The 15,856-nt window shown below is 39.4% G+C and overlaps 1 protein-coding gene across 8 annotated transcripts in view; it reads left to right on the forward strand.

Annotated features, from left to right (window-relative positions):
* LOC134536923 (protein alan shepard) overlaps nucleotides 1-15,856 on the forward strand; it is a 249,193-nt gene that overhangs the window by 49,212 nt on the left and 184,125 nt on the right. Inside the window, exon 1 of one of the 8 annotated variants that reach the window (XM_063377014.1) lies at nucleotides 10,143-10,518. The exons of the other annotated variants lie outside the window; for them this stretch is intronic. Coding sequence (XP_063233084.1) covers nucleotides 10,462-10,518 — 57 coding nt within the window. The 5' untranslated portion in view covers nucleotides 10,143-10,461. Of the gene's footprint in view, nucleotides 1-10,142; nucleotides 10,519-15,856 lie in introns of those variants that run through there. 8 annotated transcript variants of the gene reach the window in all.

Raw genomic sequence — 15,856 nt, forward strand, 5'->3', positions numbered from 1 at the left:
GGAAATACAAATAACTTTAACTATTGGAAGCATTGGGACAACAAAAATCATAAATGCCCTGGTGAGAATCCGATGTCAAATTTGAGACAAGTTTCATGAAATTTTGACAATGGTTTTGCTAATTTTTCTTCTGAAAAGTTAAAATCTTATTAAACTTGGAATGAATTATGTTCACGTTATAAAGTGAATATGGGTCTACAATTTAATGACCAACATTTGCATATTGTGACACCGACCTACGTACCTCGCTGTGGAATATTTCGATGGTGAGGGAAAAAAATCTACCGGTGGTGGAGTATTGGAAATTTCAACTTGACGCCAAATAAGTTTGTCGAAATCCTCACATCTTTGATTATAGTTGTCTCTGCTGGAATACTGAGTCTGTGTTTATGATCTTGCTTGGCTTTCACAGCCACGACACATTTGTTTGTAACTGGGGATTCTTCCGTTTAGATTATGATGATGGTAGTGGCGGAAACATGAACTAAAAAAAAAAAAAAAAAAACTTGTAAAAAGTTAAAATTAGATTGTGTATTAAAAAAAAATACTTTGTCAACAACAAGGGGTTTGAACTGTTAACATCATTAATTCTCAACATGCGTCATTTCCTGTGAAGTGTAATAGGTGTTAGTTCCAGGTGTTGTTACAAGCTCGCTTTCTTTCACCCAAAATAACTTTACGCATTCGCCGAAACCTCGCAAATTTTTTCATAACTTTGGCGGGGTAACATGTAAACCGCCCCCCCCCCCCTCCCCTGAATGACTCGATAGGCCCTAAGTCTTTTTATTTTTATCCTCGGCCGTCGCCACGTATTTGACGTCAATGGCGAGACGTGGACTAACTAGACATGATTCTACTAAGGGTTGCCATCGCCTTTCGCAGTATAAGGTCAGAAGTAGAACATGGCACCCAGTCCTATACATTTATTTATTTATCACCATTCCGGTCGGGAATTGAGTGAGTTACTTTTGGTTTACCAGCCGGAAGTCCTAACCACGGAGCCAACTAGTTGGAAATTTTATGGGAGATTTTAGAAATGAATACAGTACAAACAATTTTTTTTTAAAATTGTAATTTAGAAAACTATGTCTAAGCCTCAAGGCTGGTTTGCACCAAGCCGGTAATTTAGTCGAGTGGCGAATGGACGAGAAATGCAATGCAAGAAGAGTGTTTATAGTATCTCTCACGCTTACATTGCAATACGAAGTAAGCGGACACCACGTTGCCAGATTGTATCAGGCTTGTTAACATTAAAAATATTTTTTCGTATACTTTAATTATAAGAAGTTTTAGTATGTATGTTATTTTACTATTTGTGAATTTTTCTAAGGCCTTAAATTAGTGTCTGTTGTCAGTATTATTGCAGTTGTATTCATTCTTGCAACAACAAAAAGATTCCTTGCTGGACACACATTATTATTTCACAGGGAAAATTTTTGTAGCAGCCGGGTTATTATTAATAACAAAACATTCCATAAAATGAATTGCTATGCTTACTTAAAAGAGCAAAAAAATTACTGATATATATATATATATATTGTTGTCAAAAACAGTTGAAACCAAAATGGCGTCTTTCGATTATGACTCCTTAGAAATGAAACAAAATGAATATTATTAGATGATGCTTGTGATGAAATGCAACATGACCAATTTAGCTGAGAAACTATTTGTAGATTATTATTATTTATCGACCATTTAACTGAAAAACTATTTGCGGATTATTATTATTTATCGCCGCAGTTTTTTGTTCATGAGTGTACTGTAGCTCCTGGGTATATACTTTATTATGTGTGTACGTTCTATAGGTGCTATTTTCCCCTTGAAAAATAAACGCATAATAAAATAACATTATTTTGTTTGATACAACCGTTCATAAATATGATGTTAATTCGGCACATTTGTATTGATTATGCTAATTACTAGCTGCCCGACCCGGCTTCGCACGGCTATACTAATGGAACAAAATTAAGCCACATCTCCCATTTACAGTAATGGTAAATAAAAAAAAATCAGTGAAAATTTATTACAATGCTGTATAATGTACCGGAGAGAAAATGAATACCACCGATGGTTTCCCGACTCGTGCACGCAACGTACAACTGATGTACCCGTACTTCGCTACGGCAGTCTACAGGCAGATCACTCTTGCGCCGCTCATAATACATGCCCCTCGTGGGTACGCCACTGCCGCGCGATGCCCGTTGCCATGGAGACGGAGAAGGCATGAACAATGCAAAATCCTGTTCTCATGCAGACAAAGTACCCACTGTTGCCTGGTTTTAACCACCCATGGGATCTAATTTTCGGAAAATGTCATCCTGCGTAACATAAGGTACATTACTGTGAAGTTTCAAGTCTGTAAAATATATATACTTGAAAAAAAAGGGCAATTTTTGATATTTAAAGTACCCGCCAAAATTTCAACGGTGATGAGGACTGCACTAACAATGAAATAGTCGTTGCCATAGAGACGAATGAATCATCAACAAAGCAACAGCCGTTGTCATGGTGATTTCCTACCAAAAACTGGAAATTTTGATATATTACGCCCCCGAAACTACCCTTGGGATCGGATTTCCGCAGAATCCGTTCTTAGTGAGTTTCCACATCACAAAATGAGTAACTATGCTAAATTTCAAGTCAATTGGGTGTATAGTTTTAGAGATCTCGTGATGAGTGAGTCAGTGAGTGGTATCTTATCCCCTTGGGGGTAGAATTAATCAAAATCCTTTCTTAGCGGATGCCTACGTCATAACATCTACCTGCATGCCAAATTTCATCCCGATCCGTCCAGTGGTTTGGGGTGTGCGTTGATAGATCACTATGTCAGTCAGTCAGTCACCTTTGAGTTATATATATTTAGATATACCTAGCAAAATTTTAAAAACAAAAATCTTTGAAAGAGTAAATTGTATTTTCCGAACAAATGCCCGTATTTTGTAAACATCCATAGAGGTTGAAGGAACGCTGCACGGGGGTTTTAAAAGTCTGCTTCACCCCCACCCCTCACCGCCCCATGGGGCGTGTCCCACGCCTCGGGCCGGCCAGACAGAATATGAGAAGGGGAAGTGAAGAGGGGAGAGAGAGAGCGAGAGAGAGAGACGCAGACAGCGCTCAGCTGATTGGAGCGTACCTACGTCACCGCTGACGTGATCAGCTGGTCTTGGGAGGCCGCGCTCGGGTGCACTCGGGTGTGCTCGGGTGTGCTCGGGTGCCGGCCTTCGGGCGCGCTCGTGGAGTGGCGGAGCGGTACAGCTGTGGCCAAGAGTCTCCCGCCCCGGCGCCGGCGCGTGGTTCCTGTGATCTCCATGGGCGTCTCCAGAGGGGTGGGGGGGGGGAGGCGGCATAGCGGCATGGCCCCTACTCCTGAACCATGAATAATTTTTGATTTTCCTCATCATAGTTTTCCAAAATTACTAAAATATTATTGTACTGCAGAAATCAAATGCACGCGACTAAATTAACACTACAAAATTATTATTCAGCTTCCAACCCACTGTTAAATAGATAAGCAAGCTAATTAAGACCATGCTAAACTTACTGTTCGGTATTTCAATTTTTAAATAAACTAAAAATTTATTAGAAGAATTATTTTGTCCCCTCCCTGAGCCTCATTCTGGACCCGCCACTGGTTCTCTCGCGGTGGAATACAAAAACGACCGACTGCGCGCAACGCCGGAATTAGACGAGGAATAACACATCGCCATCTTGGATTGTTAAAATGTTCATCCGCAGCTCACGGTAAGGATTTATTAATTTATATTTTATAATCTGCACGCAAATGTGCAATTCAAACGTACATTGACAGTCTCCCGCCTACCTGTGCACATATTCGATTTGCAGAGATTCAGGAAAAAAAATATCCGATTGAGCTCTGCTTATAAAAAGTATTTCAGAATACGCTGAGGGAGTATGGGTAGTCTGTTTCCGTATTTGGTTTCAGAATAATTTTCAGACACGAAACTTCCGGTAGAGATTCTTGAAAGCACTTCGAGGGACATCTTTTTCATTTCTCCTTCGTATAATATTACGGCCACCCGCTCAAATCTCGTAGTTTTGCCTGTGCACGACAAGGAGACCGTGTGCCAGTTTCACAGCCTTGCGCTTAGAGGCGATACCGCGCTTCAAGCGCCAGTGAGCGTCGCACTTATCATTCCGCCTCGCTAACGAAAATGCACATGATGGTAATCATGGGCGTCGCAAGGATATATATATATTTTTTTTTTTGGGGGGGGGGGGGGGACTTCAATTGATTAAGTTGTTGAAGAATATCCATCCCCTGGGGGGGAAAAAAGCGGGGGGTCCCGGGAAAATTTGGGGTTTGAAGGTGCAAAAAGGTGGTTTTTAGGCATTTTTCTTTCCTAAATATTCTAATTATAGTTGGTTGCAATATATAATTTATTTGATCAGATCGGCTTTCTGCTATCGGCGCGCTTCAGTATCAGACCTGGTTTTGATTTTACACGAAGATAGAATTAAAAAGTGCTCACATTACCACGATTGGACTAAATGCACCATGCGCAACATATGGGTTTATGTATATCACAGAAATCATATTTTTAATATAACTACGAAACTAAATATATTATTGGAGGGGACGAAATTGAAGACTTTTATTATTGGGGAGGGGGGGGACGTGTCCCCCCCCTGTCCCCCCCCCCCCCCCGGTTGCGACGCCCATGTGGTAATGAATAAAGCGAGGGAAAGAAAAGCCACAATCTGCGAGGAGCTGCAAATGGGTCCTGCGCGCAGCTAACCCGAGGTGGTCTTCATGTGGGTCGATGCGGCGAAAAGAGACTTTAGGTCAGCAGGCCAGTGCGTAGAATTTATTTCCGGAGAATCCCCAGGTTTGAAAGTCGAGTTTATGTAGTGAAAATATCTCATTGTGAATTTGTCATGAAAGTGTAGTCACGCCAAAATGAACACTTCTGAAAATATTTTTTTTTTTGGTGATATTACTGTGTATTAACTCAAATGGACTGGACAAAAGCCCCAGTAAAGTGTGATATTTTGGAATATGCCCAGGCAAAAATCTGTAGAATTCAGGGAGTGTGGCCACCCAAGGAATTGCGTTTACCATTCCCGTTTCAAGTACGATTTTGTAAGCGCAAGCGGGCCCCCTCAGTGAGGGGCTTTTTGATTCCAGGGGGACCGAGCCCCCTGGCCCCCTCCCTCTATCTACGCTGATAGTATGCCCAAAAGTTAAATGGAAAATCTTTGGAAACCATATTCTTTGAATCTTACTGATGAAGTTAATTTTTTTCTTCACATTATTGCTGTGCATACTTCGGATTGGAGTCTTTCTTATAAGCTGATGATTTATTTAAGTTGATTGCATTTTTTTTTTTGGTGGGGGGGGGGGGCATTGTCCAATAAACCTATCAAGGATTTCGAGGTTGAACGGCGTCGAAGTGGCAGATTTCACCAACGTTTCGCTCTGCACTGCAACAGACATCTTCAGGGTTGAGGAATCATTGTACTCATTTGTTGCTTTTGCAACGGAAGAATCCCAGACAAGAGAAGTTAAATGACATAGAATCATCCAGAGACTAAATCTTTCTGAGATCCGAGCCCTCTGTTTCTGTTGCTTTGTGACCAAGATATTTAAAAATAGGTAAATATGTATGGTATTTATTAAGTAAAATAAATTGTGTGCGTGGAGTCCACGTACGACAGAAGTGAAACTTATTGCTTATTAGGTACATATATAGATAAATTACTAGTATTTTTGTTTGGAACAAGAGATAATATTTGAGACTAGTAAGGATGCGGGTATGATCTGAAATGAAAAAAAAAAAACTTTTTCCGCGCCCTATTTTTGCATCCGTTTACTAACACTTTTTTGCGGTTTATTCCCACGTTACTTTTGATAATACCTTTTATCTGCTTCTGCCTTTTTATTATTTTTATACATGATCTTAAATCAAGATCTCCAGCTAAATAAAATGAAAGAACAAAAAATAAAATAAAATACACTCCAATCGAACATAAATCACACTTATAAAGTCTCTCTTACTAGTCTATAAGTCCTTTTGACATTTAAAATCACTGTGTTCACATACCGAAAATAAAATACACTTAAAAAGCTAACCTCTTAAGTTTATACGTCTTTTTTTTTTTTAAATTTCAGTAACACTATTCACATAAAAATTAATCATACTTATAAAGTTTGTTGCACAATAACAATAACTCTTTTTCCAAGCGAATAAATTGTTTTAGATATTTTTAAATAAAATAAATATGGTAGTGTCAATCGTCAGCCGTTACGGAAACTGAGGAGTAGAAACTCAAAAGAAGCGTTACGAAAATTTCGTAGCGTCACTGCTGCGTTATTTATACCTCTCCCCTGCCCGTCTCCGCTTCCGACGTTACAACTAGCATACAGCATGTACCTATCTCCCTCCCCCCCCCCCCCAATCCGGAACGACTTGCCGTGTTCCCATTCGACCGCTAGTGTATGCGTTGGAGTGGCGTCGCCGCTGACGCACTCTTCATTCTTTCCCGGGTCACCAACCACGTACCTAACAACTCTCATGCGATCTGAATTTTCTAAACTCTCTAAAATTGTAGCCCCCTCGGCAAAGAAGTTTCACTTCAAAAATTCATATTAAATGTCTTTAATCATAAGTTAATTCTGTTTTTTTTTTACTCGCATGAATTTTAGATGTACTCAAAATAATTCATTCGTAATCATTATCTGTAACTGGTTCCGTTAGAAAAGTTTTATGTAGTAGAAATGCGCATTCTCTCTCTCTCTCTCTCTCTCTCTCTCTCTCTCTCTCTCTCTCTCTCTCTCTCTCTCCCTCCCTCCCCCCCCCCGGGCGACTCTCGACCTAGGCTTGAATTTTTTTTCTAACCTAACTTGAACTAAGTTTATTGGGGTCCAGGTTAGGAAAGACTAAAAGCGTCTCAGGCCGAAGCTTATACGCCTTATCATCCATGCAGAGAGAGAGAGAGAGTAATCGGTGATTGGCCAGCCATGGCAGCGATTTGTTCCAGTACTAACTCGCCTTTCTTAAGGAAAGGCAGTTATAGTACTGGACGTCTTGGAATACCGCCCTGCGAGTTACTACAACCTCACCTCCGGAGCAGTACATAGTAAAGGAGGGTGGGGAGGGGGATCCCAGGACTGTCCAAAACCATGTCCAAGCTGCCCAACCCTCGCACGGCAGAAAATTTTCCTGCCCAGCTCAAAAATTCTTCCGAACCATCCTCTTGCCCCGTACTTTAACCTGCTCGCTTGATACATGCCCTATTTCAACCCGTATGGCTGAGACAGGGTTTTCACCTGGACCCTAAGTTAAACCAGTTATGGTATAGAGCTATTTATCACAATTTTCGGCATGTCGAGTCATGAATCACGTGTTCCGGACCTTCCACGCCTTGTTGCAACCACACATCTACTAACGGGCTCTGGTCTGTCAGAACCGCGAAGAAATAACCTATTACTTCACGCGGGCGACTAGCCACACCGGTTCACAAGTGTTGACTTCAAACAAGTAGCCAAAACTAAGTTCTATGCCATGTCAAACCAAAATATTTAGCACGGCAGCTTTACTGAAAAAAGGTATAAAAATATTTAAAAACTGCGAGATGATCACGAAAGTTACTATATAACGAGTTAATGGCGCCATCTGGACGAATACCCGGAAAAAGTGAGCTCTGGGCATGCGATGAAGTTTGGGCAACAGATAGGTCACGGATTAGGACACCAAAATCTGTTCCGTAAAAATAAGGGACTGGCCGTGATCTATCTTAAGGGTTCGGGTACATGTAAAACATATTTAACACCCGAACCCTTATTTCTGTCTTGGGAAACCGGCTGTTGTGAAGGAAGAGCGAGGGGGCCGCAGTCAGTGTTGGCAAGAATGCCAATTTCCGCCCCCCCCCCCCCCCCCTCAATCCACCAACACCACATTGCCGCATCTGCCCCTAGCCCTTAGCCCTTAGCCAAGTGCCGTAACTACCGTTAATCACATGTGTACCAATTTTCTTCTGTGCTCCGGTGCGTGCCGAGACTTGCTCGGATGCGCACGCCGTGAAGGAAAAAAACGCGCAGTTGCAGAGAAAAAGCTTCTTTTTTTTCCCTTCAGAAACTATTCGTCAAAAATGTCCTAGTGACACCGTGAGTAAACAGAAATAAAATAACAAGGACCATTATATGATGGTTCGATCATTTTATAGCCATACCTGTGTTTTATTTAACGAATTCTAATATCGTCCCTCAAAGTGCAAAATGTCATGTGTCTATAAGCTGCATAAAACCATCTCCTTACAACTCGTTGACGTTTGGTTGAATTCCTTTAGTTGTACCAGCTGATTATATGTGTTATTTTGCTTGTAGGTGGCAATCAAAAAAATTTCACGTTTAGCAATAATCAAAGCAAAAAAAAAATTAAATTTTTGGCATTGCGACCTTTTGACCTTTGAGCGAAGATACACTATTAGATTTTATTTCTCTATCCGCTGACAGTTTGGTAGAAGGAGAGTGACAAAAAATAATTCATAATCAAGTGTTACTAATAATTTATGCTTTAACTTGAGGAAACTAACATTCTTCATCAGGGTGTCCACAGTCTGGAAAGTGAGGGAAAAGTTAGGTAAGTTTAAATTGATCAAGGAATTTACCTCAAAGCCTGGAAAAGTCGAAATTCCTCAGTGGTAGAAATTAGGGGAGGGGGGGGGGGATGAATGTCATGCTCCGGTGTAACATCACCCAGACTTTAAACATTTTTTTCCCAGATGGTGTTTTAATGCATATTATAAACACTGTAAAATTGCGTATGCAAGGTTTTGTTTGAAATAATACATCTATAGGGATAATGGAGGCTGGATTGTCTGTATTTTTTTCAGTTAATGGAAAAATAGGTAATTTTTTTTTTTAATTGGTCAGAGAAATTTAATAATTTTGATCATGGAAAAGTCAGAGGAAATGTTATAAAGATTTGTGTGGACACCATGTTTACATATTTTCACACTTTATCAAAAATTGCTCTTTGGATTAGTCTGGCTGCCAACTTTGAGCATATTTTCCTGGTGAAAAAGTCCTTCAAAACAGGAAAACGGAATTTACAGAACGATATTATACAAGGGTTTATCCAATTCAAAAAGCATATTGAGAAGTGGTACTCTTAAAAAAAAGGGGGGGGGGGGTTGTTCGTAATTCAACCTTTTTCCTGTTGCTGGAGGTTCTAACTATAGCTGCTTGTAGTTCTTATGACTTGTCGAAGATGACGCGGTGTCTCCTTTTCGTAAGTAAGTTTCTATAAAAGTGTGAAAATAACAGCCAACCTGTTAATAAATTTTCAACTGTTTTTAAAAAGTTTGCCAGGTCTTCCGAGTATTCTTCAGTAATTTGTGTGAAAATTTTTACTTAATGTTTGGATAGCATGGTTAATAACGGCTATTCATTCTTGGGGCTGTAGTAATAGACTATACCGGTTCCCTAATTCATGCCTTATGAAGGTCTTTATTGACCGCAAACAAACTCCGATTGAGATTGAATATTTCTAGGGCGAAGTCAATGTGGCTCTGTCCCGAACCTGTTAATGGAAGTTAGGTTTTTTTTGTAGAGTCATTCCCAAGATTGCTATTAAAAATGTCTATTTTCACCATGTATGCGTTTTTCTTCTTCGTTGCCTTTTGAGATTCGTTATGAATTTTAATAAAATTTTCCGGGTAATTTTAAACTTTTTTTCGTATTCTTACTGAATTCTGTATACTGCTCAGTACTGGTTACGTCATTAATTATTTTTAGGAAGGAGAAAGAAAATGAAGGGGAATACGAAGGTCGTGAAAGTTGTTGTGACAACTGTCAACTTTTATTTTCTTTTTCAGAAACGCTTCCTTTTGTGTGTGTGTGTGTGTGTGTGTGTGTGTGTGTGTGTGTGTGTGTGTAGGTTTACTCGCGGTTATCTCCGTTTTCCTCGGGATCCCTCTATCGGTATTCAAGATTAATGAACTTCCACCCGCCCCGTGACACACTGTATGTGACGAAACGCTTGGTGAATGCTGTACCGCATTCAGCGACTGCGCCGGCCTGCCTGCGATTTCTCCCTTCCCCCCCTCCTTTTAATTCCCCCTCCCAAGCTACTTCGTGCCGCGCCCCTCCCCAGTGACGTCACACGCCACGCGCACCTAGCGGCCGCCGCGCGTAACTACACTGACAGTGCCAAGATGGTGGCTAGTCCGGTGGATAGATGTGTTTCCTACATAGACAACTAATGCTTAGTAAAAAGTAATTGCTAATGTATATAATTTGTTAACCTCCAGCACTTCGTACCTAAGCAGAAAGATTCGTAGTGAATAAATTTTTATACTCGTTTGTGATCAATCCTACGTGGCCTTTTTTTTTATATACGGAAATCAGCTGTGGAAGTGTGTGTGTATGTGCGATGTTTATATGCTAAAGGCAGAAGGCACACCCCTACATACTTGTCAACGGACAGTAACCTTGAAAACATGGCAGTTCGTATGGAAAATGCAGCGGCGCCGAGAAAAATGAATTACAAAATGATGGTATGTGGTTTATTTCTTTATGTGATTATTTTTGATTGCAGATGCATAATGTAAGGTGATCTCGAAATACATAAAAACATTTTGGGTTGCTCGGTTCCGGTTGTATCTGGCAAGCCCCACCCATTTGGGACTTTTCAGATTTGCGTGTGTCATGCGGCTGTTGAATGCTTTTTCCGCGTTGCAGTTACGTAGTTGCGTAGTACTGTTTCTCGCGTTCTATTTGTGTAGTTTTAAATCTAGTGCATTAATTAATGACATTTGAAAACCCAACTAGCTGTATCATATAGCATTAAAAAAAATTGCTAACGTTCTTTCGTTATTCGTATCGTATTGCTGAGTGATTTCCAAAACTTATTTTTGTTATAATTTTTGGTGCCCATTATAAGTTTATTTTACGAGAAATTATTTATTTAGTTAATTACTACTAGATAATAATTAAAGGCTCTGTCTTGTTGGGTGTGCTGTACACGCGAAAAACATCTAATTCATGTGATAAACAAACCAAACAATGCAACATTTATAGATTGAATAACTTTTGAAAAGCAGTACGTAATATGTCAGAAACTATCTGGAATTTAAAATCGCCGAAATGTGGGATTATCGATTTTATTTATTCATTGATACATTAAGTAGACATGTTTGACGTGAACTAGATTTAGTCGAAGATTTATATAAGAAATAAAATTTAAAAAAAAACTAAGAATGCCATGGTATTTCGAAGGAAAAAAAAAATCACGGAAAAGTCGTACCTTAAGAAATTACCATATTTTCGTGGATTCCACTCTTGTTACTGCTACTTCAATGGAAAAAAAAATTTGCAGCCTTTAAAAATCATTCTGCCTGGCATAAATGCGTTTTGACGTGGCGTTGCGGTCATCTTTTGAGTTTATATGTATGTAAGAAAAATTGTTGAAGTAAAAAGTAATATATTCCACTTGAACATGAAATTGCTGTAATGCCAACTTCAGTAGTTTGCCGTTCTTTTTCGTTCACTGTATATTCTTTTTTATATAAAATACTGTGGAAATTTTTATTTCGGTCATCCGGAGTGGAGTTGACAATTGAGACGCTGGTAGCGAAGATTCACTATTTTGATGGGCAGCAACGACCATATATCCTAAAAGACTAGAATTTGAACGTTGTTTTTTTGTACCCGCAGACTTGTATCTATGCCGAATACTATTACCGACTACCAGTGGCGTAGCCAGGATTTGTGTATGGGGGGTGTTCAGAAGCATGCGCCTCCCCCCCCCCCCAATTAAAGCGGTGGGTCCGGGGGTCCTCCCCCGGAAAAATTTGGATTTTAAGGTGTAAAATAGTGCTATTTTAGCAGTTTTTGGTTCTTAAATTTAAATTTTGTAATGGTAAAATTTTATTAATTTTAATATGAAATTTGTTTGAGTGATGAATAAGAAATTAATTAAAGATTTGGTGCTAGGGGGGGGGGGTTGGAACCCCTAACCCCCCCCCCCCTTGCCGACTACACTGCCATCTATAAATCTACAAATGAAGTAACGTGATAAAAGTGCGTGACGATAGAATGTATTGAAAAAAAAATTTCGACTTTTTTTTAAGCCTCGAACGGTGTCACTAGCATAGAGTATTATTATTAATAATAATCGCCTCCAGACTTTGTAATTGCTAGACTTCTCGATACAATTTAAGAAAAATGAAAGTTATATATATATATATATATATATATATATATATATATATATATATATATATAAACATATCTTTACATTTTGGTCCATATTATACCTGCTAATTTCATTTTATTAATTCCTAAAAGTGATTAGGTACCACATTACCGTAATAAAAACATTATAAACAAATATATATTTGTTGTTCATACTTTTTATTAGTTAATTCATACATTTAATTAACGTCATATACATGTCAAATATATTTTAATTACAAGTATTAACGCTCTTTCTCTGATTGTACAAAATAACTAGCTAGCTGTAGTAACGCTATCTATCGTGTCGATTTTAAATACTTCTTGGGTACATATCGGGCTATTTGATTGGCAGTAACTAAAGATACGTTGTCCGATAGCAAGGGCGTAAATATGTAGGGTTCGCACGGAATGCCAGCGGAATCTGTGGACAAGGGATTTGCGTGTGGCGTGTGACGATACAGTTGCACTAGGCCTGCATACATGCCATACTAGGGGAAATTTGATAATATCCAAAAAGGTTTTCCTTGAAGCATTGTTTTAGCATTATTACGTTCTATCATCGTGGTGTCACAGTAAAGCTGGAGTCACGATGCCACGACAAACACGACATGACACGACAAGCCCGACAAACCGTCGTGCAGGCTTCTAGCACGACAGAGTTAACAGTGTAGTGTCACAATACCACGAAAACATTAACCCGACAATTTTCTGATTTGGCTGTCGGCAAATCGTTTCAAGGAAAAAAAAGTCCATAAAATGCAGTATAGAATGTACTAAAAACAGCGTATAAGAGTAAAAGAACGTGCTATTTTTTTCTTGCTTTTTTTTTCTGATTCTGTAGTCCGTTAACCCAATGTCACAGAATACCATGAGCCTGAACTTAATTAATTAAAAAGTTCTTCGCTGAACGCGTCCGTTCTTAAATTCTTCACTACTCTACAATAAAACATTGACCATAAACACGATGATATCCGTTTATATAAACAGATCTACAAATATTAAAGTGTATGTACCTACATGGAAAACGAAATTTAATTTTTCCGCATGAAGATTTACCAAGTAGTTAAATTTTTTTTAAAAGGTTTTCTCCTGTAACGTTTACGTTTTCGTTTTGCCTTCTGTCGGGCAGAACGGCACGATAAAATAAGAAATAGAATATATTCTTTTGGGGCCGTCAGGGGTCGCGTATTTTGTCGTGACGTCACAGCGACCGTGTATTTCATTGGCTACTGAGCGTGTCGTGACATTGTGACTTCAGCTTTACGACGGTTCGTTACCACAACGCCGAAATACCACAACGCCGAACGTACAATAACGCCGAATACCATAACGCCGAATGCCAAATTGACCGCAACGCCGACAGCTAGAAAACTGCTGTGTACCACAACGCCGAAATACAGTAACGCCGAAAAATGTTGCTGCGCGGATGGTGGGGGGGGGGGGGGGGGGGGTTAGGAGCAAAATGAAAAACAACTGAATGAATTTGTGTGTGTTTCTTTAATGTATCTTAACGCCGAAATACCAGAACCTAACCTAACTTAGACTAGCCTAACCTAGCCTAACCTAACCTAGCCTAACCTAACCTAACCTTACCTAACCTAACCTAACCTAACCTTTGTGGCAGTCCTGCAATGACATTTTTCGGCGTTAATGTATTTCGGCGTTGTGGTACACAGCAGTTTTCTAGCTGTCGGCGTTGTAGTCAATTTGGCATTCGGAGTTATGGTTTTCGGCGTTATTGTACGTTCGGCGTTGTGGTGCGTCCCCCTTTACGACTGCCTCCAGCACAAAAAGGGAGTTTTTTTTTTAGGTAATTTTTCCTATCACGTATCCACGTTCCTCCCTAGATCCTAATGGCATGTTGCTGTATATATTTATCATGTGTTACATGATGCTTGCTGTTTTAATTTAAAACGTCCAAATATCCGGACCAAACAAAGACTACTATCCGAATACAAACAAATAAAGAATGTCAGGTGTTGTGGGATGTATTTTTATTTTTGTATTCTGCTTACGATCAGAATTCAGTTATCACAAGTTTTTTTTTCTTGTACAGGATCTTTCGACTTTACTCAGTTGAAACAGCAAACATCATGTGCCACGGTATCAAATTAACAGGATCATGTCATAAAGATAGTGGGATGAACTTCGATACGTGATACGGAACTTGTGTCTTTATAATTCTGGGGTCTCCCCCCCCCCCCCCCCTTTTATCATTCGCCGCATAACTTCCCATAGGCTATCTACACACATGCCCGACAGGGGCGAAGCGACGAGGGGGAGGTTTTAGGGGTTCAACCCCCCTCCCCCTTAGCCCAAATCTTTAATTAATTTCTTATTCATCATTCAAACAATTTTCATATTAAAATTAATAAAAAAAATTACCATTACAATATTTAAATTTAAGTACTGAAAACTGCTAAAATAGCACTATTTTACACCTTAAAATCCAAACTTTCCCGGGGGAGGACCCCCCCACCCCCCGCTTTAATACGGGATGGGGGGGGGGGGCATGCTTCTTAACACCCCCATACACAAATCCTGGCTACGCCACTGATGCCCGATAGTCTGTGTAGCAAAGTATCAATTTGCAGCGATTGTGTGTAGAAAACTATTCCTAGTTTGTTGAATTAATATATTTTTTGTGGGAATCTTCCCCACTTTTTTTCCCTTTTCTCTTCCTCACACTTTTTATGTACCTAGTCTAAATCTCTTTCAGCAAAGATCTCCAGGTTTCACTGACATCATGTAATCAGGATTATCTCTAACTTACTCAGATACTACAAAGTAACAAATTTACTTTAATAATTTGATATAAAATTCATTGATAGAAGCAATTTTTTCCGGCGTATTTTTTTAACTCGGATAATGTTAGAATACAAAAAAAAAGGGAGGGGGGGGGGGGCAAATATCAACCGCGGATTCCCTACAAATAACATTTAATTTTTTTTGACATTAAGTGTCATTGGTGGCTGTCTAAGTGGAAAAAAAAATTCTTCATAATACAGGTGTGGTGCATCGTTAAAGGGGAGAACGCAGGGGCGTAGCCAGGGGGGGGGGTTAGGGGTTCAAACACCCCCCCCCCCTTTGCACCAAATCTTTAATTAATTTCTTATTCATCACTCAAACAAATTTCATATTAAAATTAAAAAAATTTTACCATTACAATATTTAAATTTAAGTACCGAAACTGCTAAAATAGCACTATTTTACGCCTTAAAATCCGAATTTTCCCGGGGGAGAACCCCCGGACCCCCCGCTTTAATAACGGGGGGGGGGGGGGGCATGCTTCTTAACACCCCTCATACACAAATCCGGGCTACGCCACTGGGAGAACGGATGCATATATCTCGTCCCCTTTTCCATTTAATATAAATCTTGATTTTATTCGAACAAGAGAAGAAAAACGATTGACAACGTATGTCAAATATAAATGTAATACACAGGAATTTAATTCTTTTAGTTGACTATGTATATATTTTTTCACGTTTAGTGTTATCAAACATTGTTTAACACAATTTACAGAAAATAGTTTATCTTAATACAGATTTATTTTTTAATACAGAGGTAATACATATGGTAAAATAGGTTTTAAACATAAGATTATGGCTTCCTTCCCCCCTTTTTTTTTCTTCACCAGTAAAAATGCAACCGCCA

This window comes from Bacillus rossius, chromosome 11, assembly GCF_032445375.1.
Source record: "Bacillus rossius redtenbacheri isolate Brsri chromosome 11, Brsri_v3, whole genome shotgun sequence".
NCBI classification, from domain to species: Eukaryota; Metazoa; Arthropoda; class Insecta; order Phasmatodea; family Bacillidae; genus Bacillus; species Bacillus rossius.